Genomic DNA, 14,179 nt, shown 5'->3' on the forward strand with positions numbered 1-14,179 from the left:
GTCATTTTCATACGGACATTGTCATAGCATTGAAAATAGAATGTGTATGTAACTATAATAGGTCTAGGTTCATTTTAGGTTGTCATACATTTATGATTGCCAACAGCCAGGCTGATCAAGGGTCTTAAATGCTAATTCTCATGTGCTCTTCTGGTACAAGTACATGACTCAGAGCAGCCAGTTTTGGTTCTAGCAGTTACTAGGTTGAGTTACTTTCTGGATCTATGCCAATTACATTTAAATTTTCTAATTATATTATCAGTGTTTTGACTGCTTTTACACCCAACAATAAACAAAGTCTAGCTGATACAATTCATTTGCAAGACATGTTTTGTTACCATGTACATTGCCCATGTTACACATTTTAAATACAATAGGAATAGCCCATACACTACCAGTCAAAAGTTTGAAACACACTTATTCTTTATGATCATTTATTTTTTTTATTTTTTTTTCACATTTGAGAATAATAGTAAAGTCATCAAAACTATGGAATAACATAAAAGGAACTATGGAATTATGTTGTGACTAAACAAAATACAAAATAAATCATAGCTGTATTATATTTTAGCATCTTCAAAGTACATATTCACCCTTTGCCTAGAATTTGCAGAAATGTACTCTTGACATTTTCTCAACCAACTTCTTGAGGTATCACACTGGGATGCTTTTTAAACAGTATTGAAGGAGTTCCCATCTATATTGGGCACTTATTTGCTACTTTTCTTTCATTATTTCGTCCAAGTCATCAATTTAATATATATATATATATATATATATATATATATATATATATATATATATATATATATATATATATATATATATATATATATTCTACAATTTTGTTTTATAATAAAATACATATAGTGGCACAATACAAATTTTCCATAACAAAACAAATTTCAAACATTTAAGCATATGCCTTTAGATCAAAAGATTTTTAAGATCATGAGAATCATTTCAGTCAAGTGTAACATTTCAGTTTTTCTTTTTTTTTTTACCGGTAGTGACTATATAAATAAAGCCTATTTTAGAACTCAGATTCCTCGTTAAGGTGACATCAATCGTGTTTATCTTTTTAATTTATATTTCAGGCTTGATTTTAAAGACATACCCCAGGATTCATTACATGGCAGTGAGAGGAGTTCTGAGACTGCAGCGGCTGAGCTGATCATTGTGTCTCTTACTTTCAAACTAGTCATTTAACAACACCAAGGCGTGGAAACGAGCCAGTGCCATCAACAATGCTAATGCAATGTCTTGAGAGCTAGAGATGAATTTGAGAATAGAGCGGAAAAATGACAATCAATTCAAAAATATCTGCGAGGTTTTCTTTATTATCGTCTGTGTGTCGCTAAACTGGCTGACGGATGCTACCTTCATTTGGAAACGGTCGTTTCATCAAGAGACCGATGAAAAAACATCAGACACGCAAGTAAATTAGCAGTCCTTAGTTAAAGACCTATCTCGCCATTACAATGACTGGATAGTGTCATATACGGCACAGGGGACATCATGCAGGGACGACAGCAGTGTTTCACCTCAACTTTAACAACGATGTTTCACTTCAATAGCATTTCGGATTGCTAATACAAAACACGCTTGCACGCGCTTCAATCCGGATTCTACCCACGAGATTCATCCCGGTTCAATTCAATTCAACCACAAAGTGTTGAAAAGCTCCATGCATTCGAAAAGGTGGGTAATCAGTTGTATCTTAACAAATAACCTCTTTAAATGTATACAGTCTGTAGCGGTTATTTTATTTGAATAGCTGACTTGTCATCGTCAACCACTCTTATCAAATGATATAGCCAACGATAATGTTCACTGCATCATCGGGTTGCAATTTTAAGATTTATTGACGGTTTGTTTTCAAGTCTGCCTAATATTTCAAGTACCCAAACGTTTACAAGACAAACATAAATAAGGCTTACCATTATTTATTTATAACATAAATAAGGCTTGTAATTATTATTTTTAAGGGTGTTTTGTTAATTAGTTAGACGAGAGACAATTTATACGTATGAATATTACCATCACAAAATTATTTGCCATGCATTATGTAACCTACCTTTGCATTTTAATATTTTAGTCCCTGTCTCTGCCAAGCTAGAAATCATACTTTAAGTTAAATCCACATATGGTTTGATTATATCTGTGTTGAGTTGACATCTGTTAAAACCAAACGGTCTACCTCATTAAATGTGGGATATCTTATTCTCAGTTTTTGCTTTGTGCATTCAATTCATCCCAGTTATTTTATCAAACCTTAACAGAAAATTAAGACATTACAGTTATAAATGACTATAAAGAACAATTAATGAGAGTGGAGCTTTCAAAACCTAATGCATGAGGACGCATCTCTGGAGATATTCATTCTCCTCCACTGTGCAAGCGCCATCTATTGGATGGCTACAGCTGATTCTGAATTGTAAGATTACATTTTGTCATTATTATAAATAAAATAAACTCCATATGTTTTATTCTTGGTGGATAGTATGTTAACATTGTAGCTTTATACTTAAGATGGGAAGCATCCATCATCTCACGTGCATATAAAATGTTAGTCCTATCAATTTGTTTTGACTAAATGTCTTAGTAATATGTGTTTTAGATATACATTTCAAAAGCTTTAATAATGCAATTTATTAAGAAATTAAAAGTGATTTGTCAGGCAGACTGAGTGTCAGTGAAGGTGTGGCACACAGCTGAATATATCTCTTGACTAGTGTTACAGCATGTTTTATATTTTAAAAGACTTGTAATGCACATTACTTATAGTACGTTTCTTGTAGAGATTACAATGGACTATTGCCAACTAATTCTGCAATACTGCAATGTTTTTGTTGGAAGAATAAAGTCCTTTAAATAGGGTTGGCTTTGGAGGTTTGCACTGATGACAATGATGCTTTGGGTGGGTGCATTTATGTTGACAGAAATAGACCTATGCATGTAACAGGTATGCATGAATAATGGTGTAAGCAGTTTAATTATGGGTGGAGTGGCCTTCTCTATCACTTCTGATTTAAAGTATTTGTCAAGATTATAGATAGAAGCATTTCGCTTATACCATGCACTCCCTAAAATCAATCTGTTGTTGGTCTACTGCAGTTGTACTCAACCAGCAAGCAAGGGAACACTATAAGGGCCTTGGCACACTCCCAAGGGGGCAATTTAACTTAATTAAAATGCCAAAACAGCCAAAAATCAAGATGTAGGCCTACAACAAATTTCCAGTTCTTGATATTTCTGAAATATTAATATTAATTGTGATTAATTATTTGAATCTATCAACACTCCTAGTTTCAGGGGGACCTTCGAATATTGTCTTGTACAATGACCTTGGAGTCCAAAAGGATTAGATCACTTGTCAGTTTTCCAGTGAATCCTAAATTGTGATGTCTGTTAATAATCATTTAACATGTTACTTAACTACATTTAGCTCTTTTATATTGATGAAATCAACTTTGAGAGGCAAATCAATGTTTGTAATTGCACTGATGATTTAAGCAGTGATGAAGGCTCTTTACATTTATCTTGATTTAAGTTTATGGGCTACTATTATGAGTTTGTCAGAATTGAAAGTGCATGCTCCTTGCAAAGTATGCTATTATTCACTTATACATTAGTTATTATTTTGCTATGTTTAAAATTAATATGTTAAATTGCATGGGCTATTTGTTTACATGGCGAACGTGCGAACTACTTTTCAAAGCTCTGGCGTAATTTGAAACTAGAGAAGGGTTGGTGGTGAAACAGCGACTTCTTATTGGTGCGTTTCGCCGTATAGGCTGCACCCTCTTTACACTAGCGAACTGGAAGATCGATGGCACGTTTGTAGTGAGGTTTGGGGAATGTGTGAACAAGGAGAACACCTATGAAAAAAGCAATGAGATTTGTGCGAAGGAAAGACGGCACGATTTTTCAACAACTCATATTCGAGCGGAAAGTCGCAACATTGCTCTGATTCGCCTACCTTCACCTTGCTGGTTTCACTAGGGAGAGGAGAGCGCTGTGCCGTGCTGGATGGATGGTTATGGGGAAAGGAGCAGGACCATCGGCGCTAGAAGTCAGCGAGTTCCTTGTGGTGATTCTCTGCCTGTTTCCAGCAGGTAAGAAAAGACATTTGCAATGAAGAATATAATGAATTAATACTATAATGAAGAGTTTGTGGAGTGGAAAACGAGGAAATGTTGCATTTAGTTTTAAAAGTGCGGTAGCGTAGTGGCTAGTGTAATAAAAACCGCGAACATCCACAGTAGTTAAACATGTATTATAAGGCCGACAAGCACACTTTATTAGTTGCAAATTAAATACAGTTGGGTGTGTTTTAGTCATCATGACCCTGTTATGTCTTGTAAAAGTTATTTCACACCTAAAACGCATCAATGTTGAGGAGGCTATAGTGCTTTATAAATATCGTTGTTATTCTAAATAATATCATTTGATAGCTTTAGAGCCGTTTCCTACAAATAATGATAGATAGAAATAGTGACCGATTTAGCGCCATTTCAATCTAAACAGTTTAACATATAAAACAGAGATGCAAAACAAAGAATTGCTGATTTTTGCCGTTTCGTGTGCAACGCTAGACTATTTGTTTAACTTTTTAATTCAGTTGTTTAATAGAGCAATTGTTCAAGCCGCGTCATAAAAACGCGTTCTAATGATTCGAAAGTTAGATTCGGTACTTTTGCACTACTGCAGTGTTTCCTACAGCTCTGGCGGAGACGTGTTATGTTTGGGGGAGGGGAGGCGAACCTGGGTTACTGGCGCTTTCTCATCATAACATGCCTTCACCATACTTGTGAAGGCCAAATTTGCGAGAGAGAAAAAAACACAGCAAAGCCTCTTCAGACGGACTTTTGGAATGGCTCATAAATTATCCAAATAATATCACCTAATCTTACAATCTAAACATGTCTCTATGCAATCAAGTTCGGGTGTTGTAAGGTTATTAGCATATTTAAGTAGAAGTCTATGGTGTGTAGTTCTTATAAGCTTATCTCTCAAAAACCTTCCTGCCTTGTTAGGCGCTCAAACGATTATGGGTCGCAAGTGTTTTTGAGAATGTGATAATTAATTCATGTGTAGCTCCATATAATGGAATTTACAAGTGTTGTTTTTTTCTGTCACGGTTCTGGTCAATTGTAGGCAGGCTTCAGTTTGATTTCACACCCCTTGTCTTACCCTCTTTCAAGTTATTTAATGCTAAACAAAAGGCAATCATGCAAGCGCTAGATGTTGACAGTTTAAATTAGCTTATTGTCCCTTATCAGATGGAAGATAAATGCACTTTGTTGCTGGTAGGTGGAAGGTGTGTTACAGAGAGAACAAAGATATATGAACAATAATTTGGAAACAGCAAAAATCAGCTTTCTAATACAATCTAACTGTGATGTACTGTGTAGAGTTTTTGGAGTAAAGTACCAAAGAGTGTTTCACACAGAAATTTTTAAATTGTAAGTTTTGGCATGTCTTAGTCGAATCTATTCAAATAATAATTTTATCAAACAAAAGAGATCTTCGTTAAATGATAAAAGGATTCAGAAGCGTCTGCCTTAATTTCAACCCTTGAAATCCGAGGAAGGGGGAATGTGCTTGAAATTGCTTTTGCCTTTGATTACGGCCTTTTGCTCTGGACAGGTGGCTATATCCAGTTTGACCTGTAGAATGGTGAGACCTACTCTATGTTCCGCCCATTGGTCCTGGAGCTAGTTTCTCTCCAGATATCCTGTTTCTTTAAGGCAGTCCTCAGCCCCCTTCTCTCCTGCCCTACATGGCTGATGAAACTCTACCTAAGCCCTTTATACAGGGCTAATTTATGACTCTGCTGGTTTCTTCTCAATGGCAAATTGCATTGTCCTTTTAGAGTCCTAGGAGTACACTCCTCGCACACACGCACACACACACTTACACAAACAGCTACCCCCTTCTGTGAAAACCGTAAGTGACTTTTTTTTCTTTCAGATGTGCATTTGCCCTAACTCTTAAGAGGAGGTTGCTGACACCCACTGGGCTTTTCTCAAAACCACAATCTGTTTAGCAATGCAAAGAGTGCACAAGGTGTGAATGTGTGTGAATTTGAGATGAGTTGCACTTTTAAATGATTGACTTTTGTCATTATGAATGTCAGTTTACAGACTTTCTTTCCCATTTGCTGTTTATTTGGGTTGCACATCAGACAGTGTAAAATTACTATTTATCCAAACAAGTTTTTGGAATCAATCAAGTGTGTTTTTGTTTTCTTTTTTCCTCCAAAAAAGCGCATAGTCCATTTGTTAATACAAATTGATGGAATTCATGGTGTGGTAATGAAGTTATATAATCCTGACGAGGGTTCAGTACTTTGTAATTTAGATGGTAATTTAGATTTATATGTTTATTGCTTTAGGTTTTTGTATTACAATAGTTGTTGTCATTTTATTTATCCCCTGTTTTATTTATCCCCTGATAAATATTCCATTATAATTTTTGAATGTTTCACATAAAATAAACAAATGTTAATTGGCCTACTTTCATTTTTTTGTTTAATTTAGTTTTGAAAAGACAACAAAATAACAACAGCCTTGCTTTATAGGAGATTATGACCATTTAGACTTGATGGAAGTTGGCAAAACACAGAACCTTGCAGCTTAGTTTGGAATGAAAACTGACCTTTATTTAAAGTGAAGTACTGAAATATGAAGTACTGTATTTGGAAAGTGTTAAAATGTGCATAAAATGTGTTTATTATCTCTGCAAAGAGAGTAAAAGAAAAACTATAGAAAATTAAAATGAACTGTTCTTGATTGAGTGTAAAAGAAACCTGAAATGTTTTTTTTTCTCTTCCCAGTGTGGAATGCCCGATTCCCAATGTGCTCGAAGTCCTCGTGGTGGCAGTATGTTTATGCTATCTCTCTTTTCTCTTCACAGCAACTCTGCAGTGTAAGATCCTCAAGTGTAACTCTGAGTTCTGGGCCTCCACCTCCAGTTCTGGCCCAGAAGAGGAGTTCTGTACTGCTCTGCGAACATACAACAACTGTGTCCGACGCACTGCCCGTACATGTCGGGGCGACCTGGCCTACCATTCAGCCCAACATGGTATAGAGGATTTAATGAGCCAACACAACTGCTCAAAAGAAGGGCCCACTACCCAACCTCGTGCATGGACACCCCCTCCCCCAGCCCAACCAGCACCCCAACCAGACATCCACATTCCCTCAGATGGGCCAGAGGTGTGCCACTATGAGCGGAGTTTACCACGTCATTCCGCAACTCCCAATTACACTCATTGCGGCTTTTTTGGAGACCCACATCTTCGCACATTCAGCGATGACTTTCAGACCTGTAAAGTTGAGGGAGCCTGGCCACTGATTCACAATAAGTACCTGTCTGTGCAGGTTACGAACACTCCCGTTGTGCCTGGGTCTTCTGCTACGGCGACTAGCAAGGTAACACATTTTTTTGCTAACATAAGCTATTTCAGCATTGACAGTAATGAAAAGCTCCTTCTCAACCATAAATCAACCAAAGATAGTTGTTGTAAGTTTTCAGCAAGGAACTAGTTAATGGTGAAAGTGTGGTTTTATCAGTGGGAAGAAAAGGCAGGCGTTTGAGTGCAGATGCAAGTCTGCACGTTGGATCTATATTTGGATCTATTTCACAATAGATAAAGATGTGATAAGCGACACAGTTGATGAAAGTCTGATAAACTTTTTTGAGGGAATGCCAGCAGTAAAAGAGAGGTAATAACCAGGCTCCAGTTCTTTTCAGACTGCCAAGACTAATGTTACAATATCTGTGGCAGTCCTTGCCATTGTTTGCATGCGATTTAAGAGCCTTGTTGTTTTAACTATGTGCTAAGTCTGTACAGGAAACTGACGATATTTTCTCTGCATTAGCTGGCCCTAATACCTCATAAATTATTATTGTTTTGCTTTACAGTACATTGGGCAAACTAGGGAGCTGCCTTAGAACTGGCCCTCTGTGGATTCCAAGGTGAAAGGACTACAAGTTTATGTGTCTGATTGTAGAATCGTAAAATATTTATTTTGCTCATCTAATATCGATTTTGGCTGCTCTAATTGTGTGACTGGTGTTGACTGGATTTTTCCTTGTGGCCACTGTTAAGCAGCAGTGAGGATAGGAGGAAAACACAATAAGTAACTCGCATTTAGAAACATGCCAATTTTCCATCATCAAGAACCTCTAATGATTCATCATTAAGTACAGTTGAAGTCAGAAGTTTACATACACTTAGGTTGAAGTCATTAAAATATATTTTTTAACTACTCCACAGATTTCATATTAGCAAACTATAGTTTTGGCAAGTCGGTTAGGTCATCTATTTTGTGCAAGTCTTTTCCAACAATTGTTTACAGATAGATTGTTTCACTTTTAATTAACTATATCACAAATCAAGTGGGTCAGAAGTTTACATACTCTAAGTGAACTGTGCCTTTAAGCAGCTTGTAAAATTACAGAAATGTATGTCAAGCCTTTAGGCAATTAGCTTCTGATAGGCTAATCGGAGTCAATTGGAAGTGTACCTGTGGATGTATTTTATGGCCTACCTTCAAACTTGGTGCCCCTTTGCTTGACATCATGAGAAAATCAAAAGAAATCAGCCAAGACCTCAGACAAAAAATAGTGGACCTCCACAAGTCTGGTTCATCCTTGGGAACAATTTCCAAATGCCTGAAGGTACCACGTTCATCTCTACAAACAATAGTACACAAGTATAAACACCATGGGACCACACAGCAATCATACTGCACAGGAAGGAGATGCATTCTGTCTCCTAGAGACTAATGTAGTTTAGTGCAAAAAATGCAAATCAATCCCATAACAACAGCAAAGGACATTGTGAAGATGCTGGAGGAAACATGTAGACTATATCCACAGTAAAACAAGTCCTATATCAACATACCCTGAAAGGCTGCTCAGCAAGAAGGAAGCCAATGCTCCAAAACTGCCACAAAAAAACAATTATATTTTTGTTAAGTTGACTGCGTAAATAAATGAGTGGCTCAGAGGTTATTTAGCCAGAACTAAGGCAAAAACACTATTGCAGGCAGATGACACCTGTGCAAACCAGATGCCCCTTGTTTATTGATAGGCCCTTTGCTTTAAACAAGCTCTTGCTGTACTGCGAAGAACTAGCCTTGGGTAGGGATAATAAGGGGCAGATCACTGACCATTAGCAATTATAGATGGTTTGGTTCAACTGACTGTCCTCTAAACTCAGACACACATGCACACAGCATTCCCCTTTCTTCACTAAGAGCAGAGCAGCCTGGACATCCCGAGGTCACATATGTATCAGCAGCCGGTTGGCCTCCTAATGGCAGCTTGCTGGAGGAGTTAGTAGTAGGAGCAGCCTTCTCTAATTAGCCCCTGTGCAGGCTGTGCTTTCTCTTGCTGGCGCAAGTCCACTCCCTGGAGCTGAATCTGGGGTTCACAGGCTCAAAGCAGCATGAATGGATTGTCTTTGTGTCTGCATACTAAGGCCTACTGTTACATAGACTGGACCTGTGTTTCTCCAGAGTGCGTTTACATTGGCCCCCTGTATCTCGAGCTGCTGATGAAATGTGACATTACGAAAGCTGCTGGGCTTGGAGGGTCTGCACAACACAATCCTCTGGTTTTATAAAAGACAAGGCTCAGTTATGCAGTACTTAGCCACCATCTTTTGGCATATGCAGTGGTGCATAAAAAATGTACTGTCCCTGGCTGTTCATTGTTTATTGAACAAATCTGGCATTTTAAACAAGTCAAAACCTTGTGCACTTTATTTTTGTATTTTATTTTTCTAGATTCCCATTTCAAAATGCTGGTGTTAAATATGACCTATTTCTACAATTGAATGTGTTTTTAGTTATTTTTCAGTTCCTGAATTATTGCGGTGTTATTATTGCTGTGTGTTTTGTTGTATTGTTATTATATTTTCAATAGTTTATGGACAAAATAATGATTGCTCTTACTAGAGATAACTTGGAACCCTTTAAAGGTGCATTCAGTAACTTTTTGTTTTGGTCCTCTTGGAATTACTGTGATACTTGGTGGTGTGAATGCAGAATCATTTCAAATCAATAGTTTTCAGTTACAGATGCCATTGTAGAACTTTAGTAGTCACAGTCAGCCATGATTACTTTAATCAGTGAGTGAAAATGTCAAATAACAGGATGGTTACTTAGATTAAAAGAGTAGTATTCGGCTGGTCATATGATGTTCTCTCTCTATGGTCCCTCTCTATGTAGAGTAAAACAGCTTTTATAAGGTTACTGATATGACTGCAGTCTTAATTTTATTGTGAGTGGCTATGATTTCCTACATATATTTGAAAATTCTAATTCAGGTCTTTAGGAGTTAAAACATTTTTTAATGATGAAAAAAAATACTGAGTGGATCTTTAAATACAGACCTACCATGAGCTCTGAGGTTGTTAATCAATGGTAGCCCATGTACAGTATATGCTCCTGCTGAAGGCATCAGTCCATGGTATTTTAACTTTATTTTATAAAACCCATGTTTAATAGTGGATCTCCTGGTGAAGAACTACACTACCCATAATCCTGATGGGAAATGATCCACTAATCAGAAAATCATTGCAAACAAACTGAGGCAAAAGCATCCAGTGGTGACCACCCACTCCCATGATTATGTAATCTGGTTTTAATGCAAATAATGCAATCTAGTTGCTCTCATTACACTCTCGAACTACTTGCAGCTGAATATTTTGTAATATAATTTCAATGTATTTGTTAAATAGTTATAATGAACAAATATGAAAACAATTAATGGGAAAAACACTTCCATAACCAAGATAGCTAAAAAAGTGGTAGGGCACTTTTGTGCTCTATACTGCCCAATTTAAATAATCTTACAAATGGTTTATTTTAACTTCCTCTATATTTCTCTTTACCACAGCTAACAATCATCTTCAAGAACTTTCAGGAGTGTGTAGACCAGAAGATGTACCATGCAGAAAGTGATGAGCTTCCAGCTGCTTTTGCTGATGGTTCAAAGAATGGCGGTGACCGCCATGGGTCCAACACACTACGCGTTGTAGAAAAGGTCCCTGGACAACAGGTGGAGATCCAGGCACGCTATATTGGCACCACTATTGTAGTTCGGCAAGTTGGCCGCTACCTCACCTTTGCAGTGCGGATGCCTGAGGAAGTGGTGAATTCAGTGGAGGACCAGGACAACCAAGACCTTTACCTCTGCTTGCATGGTTGCCCTGCCAACCAGCGAATTGACTTCAGGACTTTCAGAGTACGGGCTGCAGAGAGCCATGGCTTAGGCAGGGGGCGGCCAGGCGGCCCTGCCCATGGCTTCACCTACCAGTCAGCCATGGCCAAGTGCAAAGAACATCTACCAGTCGAGGATTTGTATTTCCAGTCCTGTGTATTTGACCTGCTGTCTTCTGGGGACATCAACTTCACCCTGGCTGCCTACTATGCCTTTGAGGATGTTAAAATGCTCCATTCCAACAAGCACAAGTACCATCTCTTTGAAAGGGATACAATATTCAACTCTGTCTCCAAAAACATTGGTTTTAGCTTCTTTGTCCTTTTCAGCCTTGTTACCGCAAAGTTGTTGACTGACTTGTGTTCCATTTATCTGTAGTCCCCATTGGACATCCTCATTGTATTAGATGATTGTAAGAAGCTGTGTGCACGTTAAATGCTGCTCTCATCGTGTTGCGTTCCATCTACTGGAGGCTGGGTTTCTCAGCTAGAACCCAAGTTTCTGCAGAGAGCTTTCGCTCTTGTGTGTCTTATCACGCTTATCTTAGCCATGGTATCATCATGTACGTTTTTTCATCTGGCCAGAGAAGGAGCATTTCTGCAGCTCCACCCATCACTGTGGTGATCATAACTGCACAGTAATGGAGAAGGCAGTGCTAAGTGGTCCTGAGACAAGGCTCAGATTAAACCCTCAACACTGACAGGAGAGAGAGGAGGATGGTCAGATGAGGCAGAAGAGTTTGGAAATGTTCTTCAGTTTACTTTATGCCAAGTGAGTGATGAAATATGCTCTCAGAGCAAGGCTGGAGGACATGATAGGAGCTTTTATTAATGTCTCCTAAAGATGGAGGTCTGGCAGGAGTTAACTCTTTAAAGAAGCTCCATCATTGGAAAAACATTAGCTTTCTAGAGAAGCCCCCTGGCGAAGGCTATGTCAGACTAGTAAGTCATGTTGTCTACAGTGGAGATTAATTGGCCATAACACCAGGCCTTTTGTATAGTTGTGTGTGTATGAGTGTAAGAAAATTGTGTATTGCATGGGTGATTATATGAATGTTTGTGTGTGTGTCTGGTTCAAGTGTTTTTTAATAGTTGTATATTGCAACCTAATGTAGCTCTGGTTTGGTGTTCCATGGGTCAGTAAGAAGTTTTACTGTCTACGTAGAGCTCTTTGCTACATTTTATATTTTCAGTATGTCCATCAAACTGTCAGTCAGACTTGCACACACACTGCTTAGGTGTTATAATCTTCAAAATATTTATTGTATTCTCTCTATTGTCATATTAGTTGTTTGAATTCAGCCCAAATGGATTTTCAGGCACACAGAAAATGACCCTTTTTTCTTTGAGTTTACAAAGTAAATGACATTGTTCTGTTGAAAAATGAGTTCAAGCCATACAATGTTGTGGTCCACGACAGAGTTGTCCTGAGAATAGCACACTTGCTTCCAAAAAACAATTACAAAATTAAAAAATGAATCATGCCTGTTTGCAGTATGTAACCTATAATTCAACATATCCAAGAGAGAACAAAGTTCCTAATACAACTCCTCACAAGCTTTGTAGGCAGATCCATCATTCATCCTTACTGCTTCTTAAAGAGTAAGAATCATTCCCAATTTCTAAAGGGTGTCGACATGGCTGTGCTGTAGGCCCTGTTTAACTCACAACTCTGTAGATCTGTGAATTTATGGTGGAGGCTTTTTGCCAAAGAACAAGCCCTAGCGACAGCAATTTCCCAAACAGCTGAATTTTTCCTTTCTCACTTTCAAATGGAACCTTTGTGGTTCTCTTAAGTATTTGGGCTCAAACCAGATGTCCTGATTGTGTATAATAATGGAAGGTGCTGCTAACTACAGTGTGGTGGATGGACTTTAGTGCAGGGAGCTATTGGGGACATCTGCCATGCATTTCTTATGACAGTTTGAAATGGTGGTATTATCTTCAGCCATTAGCTGGCTCATGCGCATTGGCACTCAGTATTGTCAATAGCAGTAGCCGTATTGGCACTCCAAACACATGCTTAAACAGCACCACTATTTTGAGGGATGGGGGATATTGAATATGGACTTTTTGTCACATCATGAGTAATTTCTCACATCAATTAACATAAGCAGACTTTGCGGTTCAAAAAATGTTGAAATTTGCAGATATAACATATTCTAAAGGCTAAGCACAGAAATGTTTGCTTTAGTGTAATTCACATATTTTAAACAGAGCTGTATCGACAGTAATGTTCAAACAAGGCTGATTTGGAAAAAACACACTAACTTCACCCTTGGTATTGTCAAAGTTTTAAAGAGCAAGGAAAGGACTTTGAAAATGAAGCCCAGATCACATCTGCATGTGGCCTTCATGTCCCGATTTCTCTAAGAACATCTGTCACACTCATCTCTTAAAAGTGTTAAAGTTTTTCTTAGTAAGTAGTTTGAATTATGAAATTATGGTTTAGATATGAATAATACTTAAAATAATTATTTGAGAGACAGAATTGCTTCATGGTAATTTATTCTTACACTGTAAAGTTTTGCGAGCCTTACTTCTACTAAGAAAGCTTGTGTTTGGTCCAGTTCATGGCTTTAAAGAGAAATTTGAAAGCATACAATATTATTGTAATGACATGTTTAAGTGTGGTTGTGTCGTCAGTGCTTTTTGGATTTAAATGTGTAATTTGACATGTATATAAGTTTGTGTGAGTTTTTGATTTGGCAAATAATATTTTGTGCCGTTATTTTTTTTGGGGGGTGTACAGCAGAGGGTATGGTGAATTTTACCTTTAAATTTACAATCGATATTGTGTACAAAAGCAGCACAACAACATAGAATAAGGGAATCATTATGACCTTATTTGGTACTAGAGTAAAAAGGAGATATGTCCTTCCAGGTATCCAAATAATACGTAGGAAACGTGTGACTTGTGGTGTTCATGTGTTGTTTCT

General features: G+C 37.7%; 1 protein-coding gene across 3 annotated transcripts in view; it reads left to right on the plus strand.

Annotated features, from left to right (window-relative positions):
* The window catches only part of LOC127623272 (repulsive guidance molecule A-like), a 67,955-nt gene extending 53,978 nt beyond the window's left edge, over positions 1-13,977 (plus strand). For 2 of the 3 annotated variants that reach the window (XM_052097656.1, XM_052097658.1), the window contains exons 2-4: positions 4,006-4,118; positions 6,922-7,439; positions 10,918-13,977. In XM_052097656.1, the coding sequence (XP_051953616.1) occupies positions 4,037-4,118; positions 6,922-7,439; positions 10,918-11,619 (1,302 nt within the window). In that variant the 5' untranslated portion in view covers positions 4,006-4,036 and the 3' untranslated portion in view covers positions 11,620-13,977. Of the gene's footprint in view, positions 1-1,150; positions 1,702-4,005; positions 4,119-6,921; positions 7,440-10,917 lie in introns of those variants that run through there. The other variant, XM_052097655.1, reaches the window with a different exon arrangement.
* Positions 13,978-14,179: the final 202 nt, after the last annotated feature.

This window comes from Xyrauchen texanus, chromosome 29 (genome assembly GCF_025860055.1).
Source record: "Xyrauchen texanus isolate HMW12.3.18 chromosome 29, RBS_HiC_50CHRs, whole genome shotgun sequence".
Taxonomy (NCBI): domain Eukaryota; kingdom Metazoa; phylum Chordata; class Actinopteri; order Cypriniformes; family Catostomidae; genus Xyrauchen; species Xyrauchen texanus.